Source organism: Amphiura filiformis, chromosome 3 (genome assembly GCF_039555335.1).
Source record: "Amphiura filiformis chromosome 3, Afil_fr2py, whole genome shotgun sequence".
NCBI classification, from domain to species: Eukaryota; Metazoa; Echinodermata; class Ophiuroidea; order Amphilepidida; family Amphiuridae; genus Amphiura; species Amphiura filiformis.
The window spans coordinates 79,687,335-79,708,743 of record NC_092630.1 but is presented as its reverse complement, the minus strand read 5'-3'; the positions used below and the strand labels follow the sequence as shown (position 1 = coordinate 79,708,743).

Sequence of the window (21,409 nt, the reverse complement as noted above, 5' to 3'; positions counted from 1 at the left end):
CTTTGGCTACATCAATTTCATAGTTCCAGCTTTTTGAATTTATAAAATACAAGTCTTGAAAGTGCAGGTATAGTTATGCAGTACATTAACAATGCAACATTGATAAAAAGCAGAGCTTAAGTGTCATTTTGCAGCTCATTTTTTGCATTGTAAAGCTGACTTTAGCTATAGTGTTAGCAAACTATGAAAATAGTAAATATTGATGATATTTATACAATGACTGTGATACCTTTTATACATACTTATTTTTACAGAATTGTTTACAAGCATTCATCTCAATTGCTTGGTAGCTAGGAGGTATTTATTATAAATACCTTTTATCAAAATTGTTACAATACTAGGAAACTATACTTTTTAAATATTTGAAAAAAATGTAATTTCCCTGTTTCTATAATGTAATAGTCCATCAGTCCTATATTGACTTGTTATAGTCAGCTATACTAATATAGATATATATTGCAGATGTGCATTTTTTTAAATAACTTTGGGTATCCTTAAATAAAATTGCAATTTTAACTGAAAATATTTTTATCTTTAACACAAAAATAAAGCACTAAGTAAAAAACATATTGCACACTAAACTCACCCCCCCCCACAAAAAAAATATTATATATGTATGCTTTTAATAAGGTACTTCTTAATTTTTAAATCATAATTCAAAATGGTAAAATGTTGCAGGAATTTGTATTTTATTAACAAATTTGTAGGAAAACAGTAGTATTCAAAATACTTATCAAATCACCCTCAATATGTTTTAACAAACTATGGGAAGGTTATGGTTTAAAACCATACCTTCCCTTAGTGTGGGTGAAGTAGCCATATGTATTGTCCATCCCCCTCCAATCCCACCCTCCATGTAAGGTGCCCAGGTTGTGGATTTTGGGAAGATTATGGCTAGTACACTGACTCTACGTAATAGTCTGGGTTTTTCCCCGGTTGCAACAAAGTTATATGTTTTTCATTCTCTGCTGCATTTTATCAATTTGTTTTTCTTGACTACAAGTGTCTTGTCTCAAGTTGAGGGTAACACCATGTGGGATTTTGTCGGATGTGTTTACGACCCATGGGATAAGGTTAGTGTGAGTGATTCAAATTTGCTACTTCGAAATCCATCATGGCATTACTATCAACATCTTATGAATAATGTTCTTGAAATACAGTTTTACGCCTATATAATTTTTTGTTGATCCCTTGTTCGCGAATTAATTAAAAAAAATTATTTACCAAAAGTCTGTCTGCCTGCCAAACTCATAACAATATAAATGCCCTTTGAGGGAAAGTTGGCTACCTACTTGTGGTATGGGAGGCTCACAGGTTACAAACAATATTCTGTAGCAACAGCAAATCCTGTGAACCAGGGAAGAACCGTGCCAGTGCACTAATTGGTAACCGAGGTTTTAAAGAGACTTAAATAAATAAATAAAATGCTTGGAAAGCATCAAACTATATATAGTGTAAATAGAAAGCAAATTTATACTTCTACGCTACTCAAATTTGGTACACTCACCGGAGCGCTTTCACCGGGTCAACCGGCATCTTCCGCGGATGTTATTGCTCTGAAGATTGTTGTTGCTAGTGATGTAGTACTAGGACACCTCCGATGATGTCACAGATGTTGATGACGTCAAACTTGAAGATGTTGTGCCGCCCCTTGGTTCCGGGGGTCAGGAGGTTGTCCCAGACAGGGTCGATGTCGACGCCGGTTGACCCGGTGAAGCGCTCCGGTGAGTGTACCAAATTTGAGTAGCGTAGAAGTATAAATTTGCTTTCTATTTACGTTTACCGCTATGTATGAATATACATCATTATATATATAGTGTGTTGCTTGGAAAGCATCAAACTATATATAGTGTGTCTCATCTCAAGTTGACGGTAACACCATGTTTGATTTTGTAGTGGCCGATTGGAATTGGTGCGTTTATGCAGTTGCATCGCCGGCATACAGAAAAATCGCCCAACTACACTTTTGTTTATGCCCCGCTGGTTTAGGTTAGTGCTTAGGTTAGTGCTTAGGTTAGTGCGAGTGATTGGCCACTGCAAAATCTATTAAGGCATTACTATCAACTAGAGATGAGAGCGACTATAAACTACATGGCCCTTACAGTTTTACTCCAATAGAATTTTCTCTGGCTTACCAAATAAGTAAATGAAGCCGTTTTAGAAAGTTCATTTTAGCAAATTCAGTTGGATACATACAACACCCGGATACAACATGCAAGTATGAGGAAAGGACCACAAGTAAGTAAACCATCTTTAGTGATATTTTTTCATTATTACATGTGTAATTTTTCTTCTATTGCATCCAGGTGCTACCCTAAAGATGAATTGCATGCCCAGGATTGCATGGTGTAGTGATGTAGAGGTTATCTTGTGAAAATATTTTTGTGAAAACATATCTTTCACTTTCTATTAGTTTTAGATGATTACAAGTACAACACATTGTTACGAGTTTGGCAGACAGCGGAATCTGTATTTGTCTTTTATTATCTTCATGTTACGCCTGAATTATTTTTGACTCGGTGACCAAGGGATTAGCACTTTAGCCCCAGAGGACAACATATCAATTTTAAAGGTGATAATCTTAGACCGTACTGTGCTGCATGCTGCTCTCTTTTGCTACTTATCATGCTGATCACCATTAAAAAATTGATATGCTGCCCTCTAAAGCTAAAGAGTTGATCCATTGTTAACATGAATGTGTAACATGAATTTACCAAAAGACAAATACGGATTTGGCTGTCTGCAGAATTCAAATATTCATAACGATATAAATGCCCTTTGAGGGAAAGTTGGCTACCTACTATGGTATGGGAGCATAAGTTGCAAACAATATCCTAAACATGATTCTCTAAAGCACTTTTCTTTCTTAGTTTTGGTTGTTGATTTATCTAAAATATTTGAACAAATGTAATTTCCCTATGTTATGACCCATCTCTACACTTCCTAATCCCGCTAGCCCTAAATAAAGCTATATAATAATTTGCTATACTATAGATATATGTGCTACATCTTTGTTATAACTTTAGGTTATCCCTATCAAAAGACAGCTGAATTGCCATTATATCCAAAAAGCACCTTGGGAATATTTACTATCTTTAATACAAAATAAAGCTGCAATAATTTAAACATGTGATGAGACCATGCAAAATGATCTTTTTTTATGCCAAGGAAAATGTGTACATTTTGCTGCAATATTAGACTTTGATTATAATAATACTCATGTTGCCGAGAACTATAAAATAAATGTACAAAAGAAATGTGACTCAAAGTCAATTTGAGCAAATACAGCTCATTAGCATGATCCATCACATAATGTTGGCATATTCCAAATCCAGTTGAAATCCAAACACCAGTTATATGGAAGACATATAACCTTCTCTTCCACACAGGGGGTGTGGATTTCAAATGGGGTTGCCTGAATGGGTGATTTCAATTGAAATCCACACCCCCCCTGTGTGTGAGATTAAGGTCATGTTTTCCATAGGGGGTGTATGGATTTTATCTGGAATAGCCCATTGGTTCCACACACTATCTAGCCTCATAGACATAAATAATATTCATAATCATTGAATTGACAGTTTTCTTGCATTTCAAAGTTGCACTCCTACAGTTAAGGTGGTTGTCAGCTGAGTTTAGGTGATAATCTGTCTAATAATGCCCAAAATATGTTTCCTGGTATACGCTGGTGTTTCTTGATTAAATCTTCTATAGCATGTTGAGTCTGCAGTAAAGAATATTTAAAAGAAACACAAATATTAACAATACAGGAAAAACACTTAGTATCAGAAGCTGAAAGAACAATTTATCATCCATGGATAAACTGGCAAATTTGAATGTTGCAAATCTTACATCAGCTTCACAAAGTAGGATGGATGTCTCATACCCTACATCCACTCTCTCTCTCTCTCTCTCTGCACATTATTAAGTAGGAGGTCCCCACATAAAACGACAAGATACGTGGGGACCTCCTACCTAATGTTTGATTCAAAATTGCCGGTAGCTTCCAAGGATCAAACAAATACTTTCTATTAGGACGGATGTCTCATTGATCTCATTCGGCTATACATCTGATACATGCATCATACTAGTTCACCAAGTGCCTTTTGATCCAACTGGACAATTAACTACATACAATATTGAAGGACCTAATTACAATGTGAATTAGAGATCCAAGTCTTTGCAACACAATGTTATACTAACCTTTTTGGCTAAGTCTTCTGGTGTGATGTTTGGATCATATAGTATTGGGTCCCCTACAAAAGTCCTGTGAACAAGAAAACACAAACAAATTACAAATGGAAACAGTCATCACCAGTCATGTGGTAGGATAGAGAGAGAGGAAGAGTGAATTTTATTTGCCAAGAATTATATGGCATACACAGAACTTTGGGTACTTTGATCAAAATATCAAGTCTCCTCTGCAGTTAGGCCAACTAACAAGACATAGTGGTTATACAGAAAGAATATAAAATGAATGAACATAGTGTGCAATTTTAGACCAGTGCATAATTGCATGCATCCGCCGAATCCAGTACATGTTGGTTAACCTCGCTGTGGGTGCAATATCATGGTTGAGTGGCGGGCACTTTCATTCATTTGAAATTCTTGGTGTATAGCATAATAGGCAGGCCTTATAACATCGCAGATTAATATCAATATATTTCATCATTTGATATTTTGAGAATCGTCTTGTGATATCTTGCCAGAGGCATGATTAATTATCAATCAAAGTCCTATACTTTGTCTACTTTCTTTAACATGCAAAAGACCATGCTGGTCAACTATATTATTCTTAATGTTGGTCTACTTTTCGGCGTAGTGGTAAAAGCCTAACAATTCCCATCGATTACAAGCTGATCAAACTATAGGTTGGTTATCTTGACCTGGCCTTTCTCTCTAGCAATGTCATGGAAGGAAAGTAGTAGAAACTCTACAGAACAACAGGGATGTCAACTCTGACATTTCATAATGTTTTTACCATACCTTAATTTGACAGGAAATCCACCATAGATAGGAACCAAAGGTAAGCGTGTCCTCTCATATAGGTCTCTCAGGTAACCCTGACCATATTCCACTGTACGAAATGCTTCACGCAGATTCTGTGTGAACAAGGGGATGATGGGCTGCAAATATTCAAAAAGAAATAATGAGTGGTTAAAACTTCATGAAACTTGTTTTGTGTCCAGTGTATATTGAATGTCACATACTTGATGTGTGTATATATATGTAAACTGGTGTCTGTGTGTTTGGTGTATGCATATGAGTGGATTTACATCAGGTCAGGGTCTTAGCTAGCCACCCGTCTGACCGTCATTTTAGACGGCCAGTTTGCTCCTGGGAGGGGCAAAATTAATGCCTTTGACAGAAGCTATATTATAAATTGTATGTTTTCAGAAGCTAATTGACCTCTTTAGTAGACCCAATTTGTAGAACAAGGCCATATCAGCACATATTTGAACTCTTTGAACCCCCAATGGGCTATAGACGTCTGGTAAATATTTAAAGGTCAAATTAGGACAGGCAATTTTATTCAAATGACGGGCAACACACAATTTCTAGCTAAGACCCTGCATCAGGTAGGTAGTTCTGTTTTGTTACTTTACCGGCTTCTCTATATAATTATGTGATGAAAAAGTATTGGTCAAAACTCACTTTTGTGGTATATTTCAACTTGGTCCAAGTGGGAATTGAGTAAGGGAGACTAGGACCAAGTGGGAATTGGACTAAAAGTGACATGGATCAAACAAGATTAGGCTAAATGAGGCTGAACCAAGTGGTATTGCACCAAGTGGCATTGCACCAAGTGGAAAATTACCACTTTTATCACCACATTTGCTGGCAAAGGCACCCTCCAGGCTGTAAACAGGAGCTTGGCTAACCAAACCTTTGTATGGTTTCAGGTTAAGTTACTGACCTCTTAGGACAGAACATAGTATCACAGGCTGCCATGGCACAATATAACTTGTATCCCAGGTTTGGGCAGTCCACTAAGATCAGTATCATTTCAGCTGGCTGTGCAAGTAGTGAAAGATACCATAATAACAACTGCAACAGTCTGGCAGAACTCTGGCTTGATCAGAGGCAGAACACATTGCATGCACATCTGAGTCAAACTCAGTCCTCTCCCTAGTTGCCATCATTGTCTGGCCGAACATCCCAATTACATCACAATACCCACAACTGTTAGATGTTACTAGAAAATCCACTTTACCACCAGCTTTGTGATTGCAGATATGCCCCAAACTTGTTGTGGTGTTAGGGTAAATCATCAATGTATTACACCTGACTTACCACTTGTGCAGCTATTGCACTTTTAGCAAAGCCACACCGCCTGCCCCATATGAGCTCATAATTTGAGTTGCTAAACAGTGCTTCCCTAACACCACCTGGTGCCACTGCAACCAGTTTGCCAGCACGCAGTAGCTGGCTGATTTCTTCCACTGACCCCGGAGTGACTTTAAATACTTGCAGTAGTAATTTAAAACCTGAGAGAAATAAATAGTAATGTATATTATGATTTAAAATGATAAAAAGTTACTAACCAAATTTTGAATTAAAAACCAATATAGGATTTGGAATCTACATTTAGGCTACTAGTAAAAGAAAATTGTAAGGTAGAACACTTGATGTTTACTGGCACAGTGGCATTAATTGCCAAACATCAATTGTGATTCTAGCACTAAACATATTTGTTAATTTATCATCATCCAAACTATAATGAATTTGATCAAAGTTGACCAATGTATGCAATGAATTGACTCACATTCCATCATTCCTGGTCTTCCTTCAACTACTAGTTCTAACCTAATCCGACACCCTAAATTCAAATTTTACTAGAGCATATACTTCTACCAGTGTGAAAAGTGAAGTGACTTTATGATACCATCCATCATCTTTATTCAACAACTATTGTATACATTACCTGGTACATTGAATAGAAACTTATCTCCAACTAGATGCATACGTCTACCAGTGTGTAGAATTGATTTAGCTATGATATAATAAAAGTGAAGTGACTTTATGATATCACCCATCATCTCTATTCAACAACTATTTACCTGGTACATTGAATAGAAACTTATCCCCAACTAGATGCATACGTCTACCAGTGTGTAGAATTGATTTAGCTATGATATAATAAAAGTGAAGTGACTTTATGATATCATCCATCATCTCTATTCAACAACTATTGTGTACTTTACCTGGTACATTGAATAGAAACTTAGGGAGCGATCGTTATTTATGGCAGGGGGGAATGGGTAAATTTAGGGGGGAACACGAAATTTTTTTGTGGTCTTGAGGGGGGAACCTGAAATTTTTAGTTGAACCAGGAGGGGGGATTGTTAAATTTTAAATGGAGAAAATTGGGAAAACAAGGGGGAACGCGAAAATTTTGAGCGGACGCGAGGGGGGAACGCGAAATTTTTTGTCGATATATTTGCCAAAACACCCATTCCCCCCCCTGCCGTAAATAACGATCGGTCCCTTATCTCCAACTAGATGCATACGTCTACCAGTGTGTAGAATTGATTTAGCTATGATATAATAAAAGTGAAGTGACTTTATGATATCATCCATCATCTCTATTCAACAACTATTGTGTACATTACCTGGTACATTGAATAGAAACTTATCCCCAACTAGATGCATACGTCTACCAGTGTGTAGAATTGATTTAGCTATGATATAATAAAAGTGAAGTGACTTTATGATATCATCCATCATCTCTATTCAACAACTATTGTGTACTTTACCTGGTACATTGAATAGAAACTTATCTCCAACTAGATGCATACGTCTACCAGTGTGTAGAATTGATTTAGCTATGATATAATAAAAGTGAAGTGACTTTATGATATCATCCATCATCTCTATTCAACAACTATTGTGTACTTTACCTGGTACATTGAATAGAAACTTATCTCCAACTAGATGCATACGTCTACCAGTGTGTAGAATTGATTTAGCTATGATATAATAAAAGTGAAGTGACTTTATGATATCATCCATCGTCTTTATTCAACAACTATTGTGTACATTACCTGGTACATTGAATAGAAACTTATCTCCAACTAGATGCATACGTCTACCAGTGTGTAGAATTGATTTAGCTATGATATAATAAAAGTGAAGTGACTTTATGATATCACCCATCATCTCTATTCAACAACTATTTACCTGGTACATTGAATAGAAACTTATCTCCAACTAGATGCATACGTCTACCAGTGTGTAGAATTGATTTAGCTATGATATAATAAAAGTCTACAGGAAGTGCTCCATGATAGTAAACAAGTAAGGCTGCTCCTTCACGAGGAATTTTGTCCAACCCAACAATCTCAAATCCTGAAATAGATGAAAAAGAGTATACGATTAGAATGAAATGGAAACAATTGATTAATTGAAAAAATTACTTAAAATGTTGTCACAGTAAAAAATAGTACTGGGCATGAATCTTAAAAAAAAAAGAATTATTTTTTCTTAGTTCTTTATAATAAATGTCACAATAATTCCCATTATTAAGGATACAGCCAAGGATACACCCTGTGGCTGTATCCTTGGTATAAGCTATTCACGAGTTAGACTAGTGTAAAGACTCCACTGAGGAATTACACAGCTTACACAATAAAACTGTAAATACTTCATTAGAAGATTTCTTTTTACAAAGGATACCAGTGACCCCTTTTAAAAGGGTATCCCTTTAATTTTGTGTTTTCACTATTTGGGCTTGTCCAGGCTTTCTAAATGTATTGTTACATAATGCCTTCTTTGATTGATCAAGTAAATCATCCACCCAACTTACCATGCCAAATTTTACCATGTCCATCCCAAAATGTTCCCAGTGTTGTCCTAGCTCCATCCCAAAAGCCTTTACTATATGCATCTACTAATTTATGTCGGCGTTTGTAAATGTGAAGAAACAAGATTGATCCATAAACAAAAATGAGTAGTACAAATGGTAACAAGAATGTCACAATTATTGGTGCAAAAAGTCTTATCAACCAGTAGATAAGATCAAAGTCAATTTCCCTGAGTCCTTGTTCAATCCAGTCTGGTATAGGAATGCCAATATTCTGTTCCACCCATACCAGCAGTTGACTGAGATAATCTCCTATATCCATGCTAGTAGGTTGTGTGCATTATCACAAGTATTCTGCAAAAAAAGTGCAAATATATGTAAAACAATTAATTTGTATGATAATTTTTATAACTTATATATAAAACTAATTAAGTGAAAACACAGAGCTGCCAACATTGAATATGTAAATGCAGAAGATTTCTGCAAAGTGTAAAAAAGCTTAGGACGTGGCGCTCTCGCGCCAAGTGCAGCCCTTGCGTGGGACCAGCGCCCCCAAAAGCTCCTGGATGTTAGCTTTTTGAGACCCTTAAAAATGTTTTTCCAAGGCCACTCAACCTTTTTTTAGAAAAAGGACAGGACAGTGGGCATAGAATTGATTTGATTTTGATTTTTTTAGCCAGATAGCTGTCAATCCCATTTAATATGTTTTGCAGAAAACAGAAGATTGTCAGCAAATGAGGAAGTCTTCTGATTGTCAATTGGGAGGGTTGAAAATCTGTATGAGGGTTGGAACTTCAATAAGAGGTGATTGGAGGCTTCTTTGTGTAGGTTAAACCCCCACACACACCCCAAAAGCTCATAAAGACCACATTACCGGTACTTCATTTTGTCCACAGAACTAGCATTTTCATCAACAACTTGGCAGTGATATCATACAGATGCATCTGAAATGATAATTTAATGTACTAGGGCGAACAATGACCATACAATGGGGGAACTTGTCTGGGATTAATGTAATGTTGGGATGCATTGTTTCAAATTCATCACACCATTGTCATATTTGGGCAAACAATTTTATACCATAACTGAACATTATTTTTGATCCAAAGAAAAAAAAAATCATATAATAATCATTATGATATCTACAGACCTGACTCAGTCAGTACCTGGATCAGTATCCTGAGTTACAGTTACTGGAACTAGGTTCTTACATTCACATGATAATTTATATGATCATTTATTTATTTAATCTTTCTTTAACCAGGGTAGCCCCTTCAGTAACTAGTACTGATCTCCAAGGGGGCCCTGAGTGACAATTCACAATATACATATACATTGTACAATTTCATAACAGAGGTTAATATATATTAAATTAAAAGCAATGCATGGAATCAAAAGTTACATGATACATTAGTTACATTGTACATCAGGTTCATTTTTACATTAGGTCTGGTAACACCTATAGTTACATGATTAAATACTGATAATATTATAACAATGTACATGTTTGGCAATCAGATATAAAGAAAAGACAAAAAGTTAAATAAATTTGTGGAAATAGATAAAATCTAATCACAAATCTGAAATACAGGTTTTAAAAGTATTAAGGGTCATGGAAGAAAAGTTTCTGCAGATGTCTTGAGGGAGTTCATTCCAAGCATAACATGATCTGTAGTGAAAAGTTCTCTTGCCAGGATTTATGTTCCATTTTGGAATGGCAAGAGAATTGAAAGTTTGGCTTCTGGTACCATGAGTATGAAGAGATTGCATATAAATAAATTGAGAGGATAAGTAAGATGGTGCATTATGGGTAAGGCACTTGAACACATTCATGCATTATATGTAAATGATTTTATGTAAATCACGCTGATGTCATCATGGATGTACCATAATACAATATGCCCTACACAAGCACAATATTTTCACAGGATCAACAACTTATAAGTTCCCCTAAAGCTCCTTGAAATAAATCAAAAATTATTTTACGAATTGTAACAATGCAGTCATGTTTTCCTTAACAAACACATGAATAGGCCTGACTTTATTGTTTGCGAGTTAACTCCTATGGATTCATATGCAACTTTTTTACCACAATGAGTCATTGTGACTGAACACAACTTGAATTGTGATGGCAATTGGTCCACATCTGTAAAACAAATATGGCTACACATAATTTTTCCAGTTTTACATCTCCAAAATATGTATTTCAAAAATTGTTCTAAAGGAACTTTTTAAGTTGTGGATCCTATACATGTAGTACGGTACTACTACTACTACTACTCCCTATTCCAGAAAAAAAATGCACTAATTTTTTCGGATTAAAAAAATATTATCCTGTTCTGCCAAGTGAAACCTAGCTAAATCCTAATCCTTTTAGCTAGGTTTAACTGGCGATAAAAGTAAATGTTTAATATTTTTGCAATCTGTGAGAAAATAGGCCAAAACATGCATTTTTGCATGTTTTCTTACAATTGTAGTCACAAAATTCTAAGACTTGGCACAAGTCTAAGGAATCAAAATCATGAGTATCTAGCTAGGTGAAGAGTCACAATGAGCAAGGGCCAATAGAGGTAGTCATTGTGACGTCAACACCGCCATATTGTGGGTACGGAGTGCCTTGTTGCTAAGATCCCCACGTTGACGCTTGACTGAAGAGGTGCGTCACCCGCTGCGACTTCCGCGTAATCGAGGGCATAATGTCTAACGCATGACATGCAGAACGACAGTGCCCACAAGATGGCAGATCCCGGGGAAAAGGCTGATGGCCTCTATACTTGTGCTGAAAGCCAAGTTGGTCATTTATCGCTCACTGTTCAAAATGTGACATCTACACCAATTACAGTCCCCGAAATGGTCTACTTTTTAGTCGACCTCAATTCCGAAACATTTAGTCATAGTTAAAAATGCGATCCCCAACCCTTTGGTTAACTTTGGACGAATTTGTAGAAGTCTCTGTGTCTGAAATTCCCTGGTACAAACATCGAAAATGTCGCATTTCTCAGTCCCGGTGATGAATACTATATCCACATCGCTGTTTAGCCAGCAGCCATTCATACAATGTACATGAATATGCATATCTCTGACCCCCTGTAAGGTCAAGCACGTCGTGTTAATTCCAACCACTCCGAACCACCGATTGTGACCACGTGGTCGGTTTCATGAATATTTAATAAGCAGCTTGATACTGACATCATTACGCCATGCGTGATATGAATCTGAGGTGACCAAGAGCTACCATTTTGGTCAATGAACTCGACTCGTGCGTTCTTTTGGTTGACATAAATCGAACAAAATTTTCAATAACGGGTAATAGTAGGATTTCAATTTTTTATTAAATGAAGTTACATGTAGTTTTGAGGAATGACAAAGTTGTTTTTGGAAACTTAGATGTTTGTTTCAACTGATGATGTAGGATCGCAAAGCAATTGAGGTGAGTGAATTCATGAAGAGATTTCCTTGTTTTGAGTGATAGTAGGTCACGGGACACACCGTCATCATCCCTATATGTTCGTGTTAAAAATTGCCGTGGTAGTACGATAAATCCTCACGTTTTCAAACAACTACGCATGGTGACTTTGTTTGAGATAGGCCGTGCGACTCAGGCTATGCATACAATTTGAGATTTTGAGAGCCGGCCACACTGTTTCTATTCTATGTTTTACGATTTTCGCATGATCAGTATATGGCTGGTCGTAACCGCCTGGCGATGGAGCTGCTACGCTGGCGTAGCTTACTTTTTCGCCATGGAGCTAAATTGACCAATCATGTTAGATCTTTTCATTACTGGAGCCAGTTGATGCATCATCGTTCCAGAGAGAAAACTCTTGCCAAAATTAATGTTTACTATGTGGATTTTAAATGAATAGAATGTAAATAAACCACCAACAAATTCTTAATGACTAAATTAAGCTTCACGTAATGAGTAAGTCGTACTTGATTGGTCAGTTTTACCTCCGAGTAATGAAAAACTCTAACATGATTGGTCAATTTGGCTCCACGGAACAAAAAGTCAGCTACGCGTAGCAGCTCCACGTTGGCGGTTATGCCTACCATATCAGTATCCCATATGATATTTCTATTGTAAGAAAATTTTATTTGTTGTCACGTAAATCACAGGTTTCGTTTAAATGTACTAACTGGAAATTAAATGTACTAATTAGTGAGGACCGGTATTTTGCTGTGGATATGTTTAACTGCAATTTTGATGTAAAACATTTGAAATCCTGGGTAAAAATTTTGATAATATTTAACTCTTTGAGAAAATTATTTTATAAAGGAATGCTGGTAAAACCAGGTGCAATACAATGTACATTATTGACACACTATCACGCTCTTTATCTTCGTCAATAATAGAATAATCGATTTCAATCGAATTGAATGCATGAGTTTATAGTTGACTACTGAGCGACCTAAGCGATCGATTGCTAGCCAATCAGATAGAACTCCTTTTCTTGCGTTCAGTGAAATACCACTCGCCTGTCGCTCACTACCACTCGCCCGTCGCTCACCAACGGAGTATTAAATTTGTATTTATCGTATAGGACGTCGACGGTGTGCGGGATGTAGGCTAAAAATAGTACTTTGAGTACTTTTCGTATCTGCTTAAGACCAGACAGCAATACTGCGTATTACTGTATGGAACCAAACATAGTGAAGAGTTAGCTCATAATTTTATTCTTGTATGTTGTTTTTGATAATTGGTTATGAAAAAGATTAAAAAATGTGTTTTCCAAAATTTAGAATGCATTACTTGAACTAGTCTTTGTACAAGTCTTTGGGCTTGATTGTCACAGCATAATGAAAAACACCTTATAAACGCATGTTAGAACTAAATAAAGGATTAGGATTTAGCTATGTCTCATTTGGCAAAACAGGATAATATTTTTTAATTAAAAAAAATTAGTCAGCATTGTTTTTTTCTGGAATAGGGAATAGAACTAGTACTTTCAGCGCATCAAAACTTTTTTCGTATTCGCTTTCTAAAAGTAATGTATGTAAATGTTTACTACTTTGTTTTTACTATCGTGTGATAGACAACAGGCAGGTCCAATATTTTGAGTACCGGTAGTGGATGCTGGCGCAAATAAAAACACCATTTTATTAAGCAAAAAATTAAGTTATGGTCCGTCTGAAAACTCCCCTCTTTCTGAATGAAACTTGTTTACTGTTTTAGTTGTCCGTGTACTGCAATCTCATTCGTGTTTTATATTCTAACAAGCTACATACTCGCACCTCGACAAAATCACAAGGCAAGCATCTTCTGCGAGGGCGTGCTTGCTGCTGTCTTACTGTGATACACATGGATAAATGGTGCGCAGAACCGTGAAATGAAATTCAGCACTAACAAGCTAATCCACATGACAGCCATAAATAGTATTTATAGGACATATAACACTGCACAGTCAGTGTAGTCCTGCCAGCAAGACTTCAGTCTTTATCATAAACATAATGACATCTACGGACAATATTTTGACCACTTTTGCACTAAGTAAATTACTCCCATGAAGATTGCAGGTTTTGCCAACTCAGGGAATTTTGAACCCACCCAAAAGATGAGATCAATGTAGATCAATTACCTCAACTTTGTGAGTATAGACTAGTACAGTGGGATTAAAATCATCCACGCACGCCCAAACCCTGGTACAATGGGATTAAAATCATCAGTGTCCTGGAGAGAGTTCCTCAGCTACATCCTAGATCCTTAGAGCCCAAAATGAGCCCACATATTGTGATGTTTCTTATTTGTGGAACAGATAGAGTGCACTGTAACTTGGTATGCCAAGTTACAGTTACTGGAACTACAGTCAGTGCACAGAGTCAGAGTGGACAGTACACCCATCGAATGTGTGTCATCGGCCCTCAGACACACAGGCATAGAGTTCTGCAGTAGCATGTTTTGTTGACATTTTGTGTAATGTTTACATCCATGACAGTTCTAATACCATCAACAGACAACTCAAATACAAAGGATGTCAGTTGGCAATCTTAATGTTATGCAATCAAGTTTACAACACTATCACTCTTACAATGAGCAGATAGTTACTGAGTCATGCAATTCAAGTACCAATTTTGATTACCTGAAGTGGCCTACTGCAAATGACCAGATATAACCTTTCTGATTTTCTTGTTATTTTGCAATAACAAAACCATGTTTCCCTTGATTTTGGAATGAAATTGAGCAAATAGAATTACTTGTCATGTCAATTTGGAGTTATTAGGGGCAACTAAACTGATATGAGGTAAGTTTTATATGTTTGGAATCTGTATTGCCTATTCTGAAGGAATGATTGCCATGTAAACAAACCATCCCTTGGTCCATAAGGACATGGTGTTTCTGTTTCTGTTTCTGTTACGGTAACTTCCCTTGGGAAACTCAGTATCACAGACAAAGCTGCATCTACACTAAGCTGGTTAGACCAGTTACATTTGATGAGAAACGTTTTACGTCTAGGTTAATCAGTCATGCTGGCTGACCATGTATAGACGTCAGAATTACTCTTGGACCTATCAATTGATTAAAGTGAATGCAGCGACAGAGGTGGGGGTTCGAACTCACAACCTTGTGATCACGAGTCCGGTGCTCTATCCACTACACCACAAGGCCCTCTTGTGGTGTACTACTTTTCAGTACCCTGTAGGCCTGTTTTCCATGGGTGACTGTAGGAACCCATGGATTCGATCCAGTAAAGTGGACAGTCAGTGCATTTTGATTTTAGGCTTTAGCAATTTAAGAATTTAATAGTAGTTCTGATATTTTAATTTCAATCATTCAATGTCATTCATGTCATTACCTACCACAACTGCTGCACGCCTCCGCCGTCCTGGTCTGTGACACTTGGATTTAAAAACACAAATTATGGAAATAGCTGTAGATTGTATAATCATACACGGTCACTCACTTTTATGTTTATTTTACGATCCTTGTTTACCTTTTACTTCCGGGCCGGGTGAACAGCTGATTGCAATAGGTTCTCCTGAAAATGTGGTTCCTTTTTTACGTGTAAAGTCTACGGCACTTGAAAAATTCATTTCAATCAGCGAAAATTAAATGGCTAGTCTCTTTAGCAAAAATATTGTTGCGCTCTCCACAATGTATGTAACGCAAAAGTGTAAGCTTAGGTGTGCGTTAGAGATAAACAAGAACTTGCTGGTGCTAAGAAAGTTTTCGCACAACGTTATAGTTATGTGATCCTTAGCAGGATTGGGTACCCATTGACATGTGTACACAAAATTGATGCTGCAGGCATCGATACAGCTCGTTTGGACAGCAGGCGTCAGAATTTGTCATGTGTCTTGAGGAAAACTAGACGAAATTAGGAGCTTTATGGAGCTTATTAAGGGAATTACTCTCTAACAGATGAAAAAGACATGAGATGGGGATGGATCCAGATCCAGACACGCTGACGAGGAATCCGTCCAAAAAGGTAACTAAATAATTTGATCGTGTTTATCGTTTCTCGTGTATGCATTTTGTGTTTGGACAGCTAGAACTTTGTCCCGTTATTCCCCTTTTTGGTATCTTTTTCGTATCTAACCCTCGTGTCAAGGTTTGCTTGGTAACAGATCGGTATCTACTAAAATGTAGAATTATTAATATCTCTAGATGTGGCATTTTATCTGTTAAAACAGGAACGTAGTGTTGTGTTTACATTTGGTTCGTGTGTTTAGTGGATCCAGGCTTCAGCAGTTTGACAGCACGGCGCGGCGCGTGAGGGGTACTTCCAAAAACTACCATGCTCTCTCTAAAATCGGAGATGTAATTGGGCTAAAAAGTGTTCATTTGTTTAGAATGAAGTCCATACTAATGTCTGGCATTGATTTTATGACTTTTAGATGTTGGTGATATGCACACAAATTGACCACACCCACGGGTGTGTTCAGCACCACAGCCCATTGTAAACAATTGTACTTCACACACACGGCTAATGCATGCTTGTCTTCAGACTTGACTTGAATCCATACTGTCATGACTGTATAGCATGATCGTGTAGAATAGGATTTTTTTCCTGAAATGTGTGATTTGTGACTTTTGGCACTTGTTGTCTTGATGATTGAAATGAAAATAGTTTAAATACATTTTAAATTAAATGAGGCTATTTCAACTCTATAGGTATCGGTACTCAGTACTTGAATTGTTCAATATCATTCATCATGATTTACATGTTGATTGTTGACATTGACAATGACATGCAGCAGCAATATCCTGATTTAGCTTCAAATTTATTTGTCTACAGTTTTAGCTTTATCAAAAGTAGAGACTTGATGATATTTAGTCCTCATTTTGTTTACTTTTTGTGTGGTTTATTTCAATTCCTCTGTAAATGTCCCGGATATTGTGTTTACTATGAACACATATCAGGATGGATTACGCAGAACACAAAGATCTAATATTCTTATTAGATAACACTGGTTTATTTACTACTGGAGGTCGCCATCTTGTGCTACTCTCATATTATGGGCGCACATCACTATATGATTATTATGATATCAATACACCTTCCTCCTTTAAAAGATAGGAAGTTACTAAATAACTTGACATCTGAAATTCTAATATCTCAAAAGTCCAATGTGACATAAATTATCCAATTCAGGAAAAAAAATGCTTATCGAGCGTAACCAAGCATTTCGGTTGATTAAGTTAACATGTCACAACATGTGAAAACTTTTAAATTATTGAAAACTTTCAACTTCAATTAACTCACAAAATTTAGAAATGATACCAAATTTTGACTGAATAAAGTGATTTAGAAAAAACAATCAGTTCTTGTCTTCACTTTTATGTAATTAAAGTGTGATTATATATCAGACATGTGTACCAAAACTTTGAAACAAGTTTTAAAGTTCTTCAGTTCAGAGTTCACAGACTCGTGGTACACAAAATTAATGTTCAAGAGTTCTTTGTGCAATCATACACATCACTGCTGTACATCGGATTAGGCTTCCGGACTCTTGTACTTCTGCGGATCTCAGGTGGATGGTTCACATCTGGTTGCGCAGCTGGTTGGTTGTTGTTCCCTTCGGGTACTGGTTGTGCAGGTGCTTGCGGATCAACTACTGGTTGGTCGTCTGCGTCGTACCATTCATCTTCCTCCTCTGGCTCAGTTGTTGCCAACAGATGCGTCTGTTTCTTCTGAGGACTTCACGGATTCAGTTCTCACCTTGTAGGAACGGTTTGGGAGAACTTCCACAACTACTCCTTTGAGTGACCATTGTGGTTTGTTCATGGTTGGTTTCTCCATGTTTTGTAGTCTAACTGTAGCTCCTTTTTTCAATGTTTCAAAAGGCACAGCTTTTGCTTTTTTGTCATAGTTAGTCTTTTGTCTCTTTTTCAGCTCTTTTTTCTTTTCAACCACATTAGAGCTGGGCGACTGGTTCTCAAGTAACTTTTTAGCTACTGGAAGATTTGATCTGATCGTCTGTTGAACAGTAACTCTGCTGGGGATTTACCATGTTCCAGAGGTGTACTTCTGTATACTTGAAGAGCTTGATAAATATCTTCACGATTACTAGTTACTTTCATTATCATGTTTTTCATAATCTTCACAGCATTTTCTGCTTGTCCATTAGGCGATGGAAAGTGAGGACTTGATGTAGTGTGATCGAAGTCCCACTCCTTTGCAAACTCTCTAAATTCTTGACTTGAGAATTGAGGACCATTATCACTTATGACTTGAACAGGTGTTCCATGTCTGGAAAATATAGATTTCACTATATTTATTACAGCTCTGCTTGTAGTACTGGTAAGTGTGGAGATCTCAATATACTGAGAATGATAGTCTACCACTGCTAAGTAGTCTTTTCTGTTTACAGTGAAGAGATCCATTCCAACTTTTTCCCATGGAACTTGTGGTATTTCATGTGATTTCAGTGGTTCTGCCTGTTGCTTCTTTCTGTTACTCATGCATGTTGAACATGTTTGTAGCATATCATCTATGTCAGCATTCAAACAAGGCCAAAAAATAACTTCTCTAGCACGGCGCTTACACTTTTCCATGCCCAAATGACCCTTGTGAATTTGTTGCAACAGCTCTCTTTGCAGACTTGTAGGTATTACTAATCTATTACCCTTTAAGATCAGATTTTCTACCACTGACAATTCATCTCTGTAGTTCCAGAAATCTCTGATTTCTACTGGACACTGTTGTCTCTGTACTGGCCATCCTTCCATTATGGCTTTGGTTAGCTTTTGCAGCACAGGATCTATCAAAGTTTCTTCTTTGATTTTCTTAGTTGAGCTTGTGGTTACTGGAAGTGATGTCATGATCATATCAACATAAACATCTATGTCATCTTCCATACTTTCATCAGGATGCGATGATGCATTAATATCTACAGCTCGAGAGAGGCGTCAGCTGTAAATAACAGTTTACCTGGTGTGTACTCTAACTCAAGATCATATCTTTGCAATCTAATGCGCATCAACTGTAATCTTAGCGGACTTTCAGAAAGTGGCTTCTTAAATATTGCTACCAACGGTTTGTGGTCCGTTCAGCTTGTACTTTCTGACCATACAGGAACTGATGAAATCGCTCGCATGCAAATGTCAATGCTAAACATTCTTTCTCGATTTGCGATATCGCGCGTTTCAGCACTTGTCATTGCACGAGATGCATAGGCTATTGGTGCCCACTGCTCATCATCATGTTGTTGGAGTAAGACTGCTCCTAGACCATCTTTAGATGCATCAGCAGATACTTTGCATTGTTTGTCTGGATTATAAAACTTAAGCACAGGGGCTGAAGAGAGCACTTTCTTCACTTGCTGCCAAGACTTTTCTTGCGCATCACCCCAAATCCACTCATTCTGCTGATCAAGCAGTTCTCTCATAGGTGCTGTCATTGATGACAGTTCTGGCACAAATTTGGCTAAGTAATTTGTCATGCCCAAAAATCTTTGAAGATCAGCTTTCTGCTGAGGGCGCGGCATATTGGTTATGGCACTAATCTTACTTGGATCTGCCATAATGCCTTGATCAGTGATAAGATCTCCCATGAAGATCAGTTTGGTTACTCCAAACTCACACTTGCTTCTATTTAGCTTCATGTTATTTTTAGAAGCGGTTTCTAGTACTTTACGTGGCGAGTATCGTGCTCTTCACGAGTAGCTCCCCATACAATAATGTCATCCATCATTGTATTTACCCCATCTATTGATTCAAACAGTCTATGAATCTTCTGGTGGTAGGCTTCAGGTGCCATATTCAACCCAAATGGTAATCTCAAATATCGGTATCTACCGAAGGGTGTGATAAAGCATGTAAGTTTACTGCTTTCTGCATCGAGCTTTATTTGCCAAAACCCTGATGAGGCATCTAATTTACTGAAATACTTTGCTCCAGCAAATTCAGCCATTATCTCCTCGCGTGATGGTAGCTTGAAATGCTCACGCTTTATAGCCTTATTCAAGTTACGAGGATCGAGACATACCCGAATATCACCATTTTTCTTTTTTACTGTTACTAGGCTACTGACCCAGTCAGTAGGTTCTTCTTGCTTGACTATAACACCAATACTCTCCATTCTTTTGCAATTCAGCTTTGACTTTGTCACGCATAATTTGAATGGAATTTTTCTACAAGCATGTTGTACTGGTGGTACTGAGGGATCTACATGTATTGTATGTGTATCTGGTAGACATCCAAGCCCTTTAAAGACATGGCTAAATTCTTCCATAACAGTATCTGTCAGTTCATCTTCAACTGAGTCTACCTCCACATTCCAAACTAACTTAATGAGACCCAATGACTCACACGCGCCTTTTAACCCAAGCACTGGTCTAAATTTGACGCCTTGTCTTGTTTGGTTAGGTATGACTATGAGCGATAGTTCTTGTGTTTTGCCTTTGTGTTTTATTTCTGCTTTACATCTACCAAGAACTGGAATGACTGTACCAGAATATCCCTAAGTTTCACAAAACTTTTCTGCAGTTTTGGTCTGGGTTTCAGTTTCTTATACACTGAGTGAGGTAATATGTTGACCTGAGCACCGGTGTCTAGTTTCAATGAAACATTGTGTTTGTTTACTGGTAGCTTAACAACCCATTCATCACGTTTCCGTGTTGTGAGCTCATGAGTGATCGCATGAATGTCAACAAAGTATTCTTGATCTGAATCGCTTTCATTTATTTCATCTACTTTGCTTCTGCTTTGTTGAGACTTTTTAGAAAGACAGAAGGTTGCGAAATGCCCCTTTTTGCCACATTTGAAGCATTCTATTTTTAGCGCTTTGCACTCATCTTTATTTTTGTGGTGCTTTCCACATCTTCCACATTTTGAACTTGAACTTTCAGTTTTCTGATGTGGGTTTGACTTTTGATGTGACTGTTGTCTAGCTTGTGACTGTTGTTGTCTAGGTCTAGTAGGTCTTTTATTTCTATTGACCGTGTCAACATGTGATGATGTACCTGATTTGACTAATTCTTTAGCCTGCTTTCGCGATTGCTCTTTTGCTCTGCACTTTTTTAATGCAGTATCCAATGTTAGCTCAGCGTCTTGAAGTAAACTTTCTCTCAGCTTATTGTCTTTGACACCTATAACTATCATGTCTCTGATCAGTCCATCCTTGAGCGTATCAAACTCACAGGATTGGCTACGAGTACGCAGCTCTGTCA

At 37.2% G+C, this 21,409-nt stretch overlaps 2 protein-coding genes across 4 annotated transcripts in view; one reads left to right on the top strand and one right to left on the bottom strand.

Annotated features, from left to right (window-relative positions):
* Positions 1-1,728: 1,728 nt before the first annotated feature.
* LOC140149221 (DGAT1/2-independent enzyme synthesizing storage lipids-like) lies at positions 1,729-15,751 on the bottom strand. The gene is made up of 7 exons (XM_072171443.1): positions 15,596-15,751; positions 8,804-9,154; positions 8,179-8,346; positions 6,292-6,485; positions 4,984-5,123; positions 4,201-4,264; positions 1,729-3,721 (listed from the first exon to the last, which is right to left on the bottom strand). The coding sequence occupies exons 2-7, from the start codon at positions 9,120-9,122 to the stop codon at positions 3,623-3,625; spliced, it is 984 nt and encodes a 327-aa protein (XP_072027544.1). The 5' UTR covers positions 9,123-9,154; positions 15,596-15,751; the 3' UTR covers positions 1,729-3,622.
* A 257-nt stretch (positions 15,752-16,008) lies between these two features.
* LOC140149220 (cerebral cavernous malformations protein 2 homolog) overlaps positions 16,009-21,409 on the top strand; it is a 42,392-nt gene continuing 36,991 nt past the window's right edge. For 2 of the 3 annotated variants that reach the window (XM_072171441.1, XM_072171440.1), the window contains exon 1: positions 16,010-16,224. In XM_072171441.1, the coding sequence (XP_072027542.1) occupies positions 16,174-16,224 (51 nt within the window). In that variant the 5' untranslated portion in view covers positions 16,010-16,173. Of the gene's footprint in view, positions 16,225-21,409 lie in introns of all 3 variants that reach the window. The other variant, XM_072171442.1, reaches the window with a different exon arrangement.

Coding starts and splice junctions, on each gene's coding strand:
- LOC140149221 (XM_072171443.1), bottom strand. CDS start 9,122: ATGGATATAGGAGATTATCTCAGTCAACTGCTGGTATGGGTGGAACAG. Junction 8,347..8,803: donor ACATGGTAAAATTTGGCATG/GTAAGTTGGGTG, acceptor CATCTATTTCAG/GATTTGAGATTGTTGGGTTG. Junction 5,124..6,291: donor GTGCAATAGCTGCACAAGTG/GTAAGTCAGGTG, acceptor GAATATTTGCAG/CCCATCATCCCCTTGTTCAC.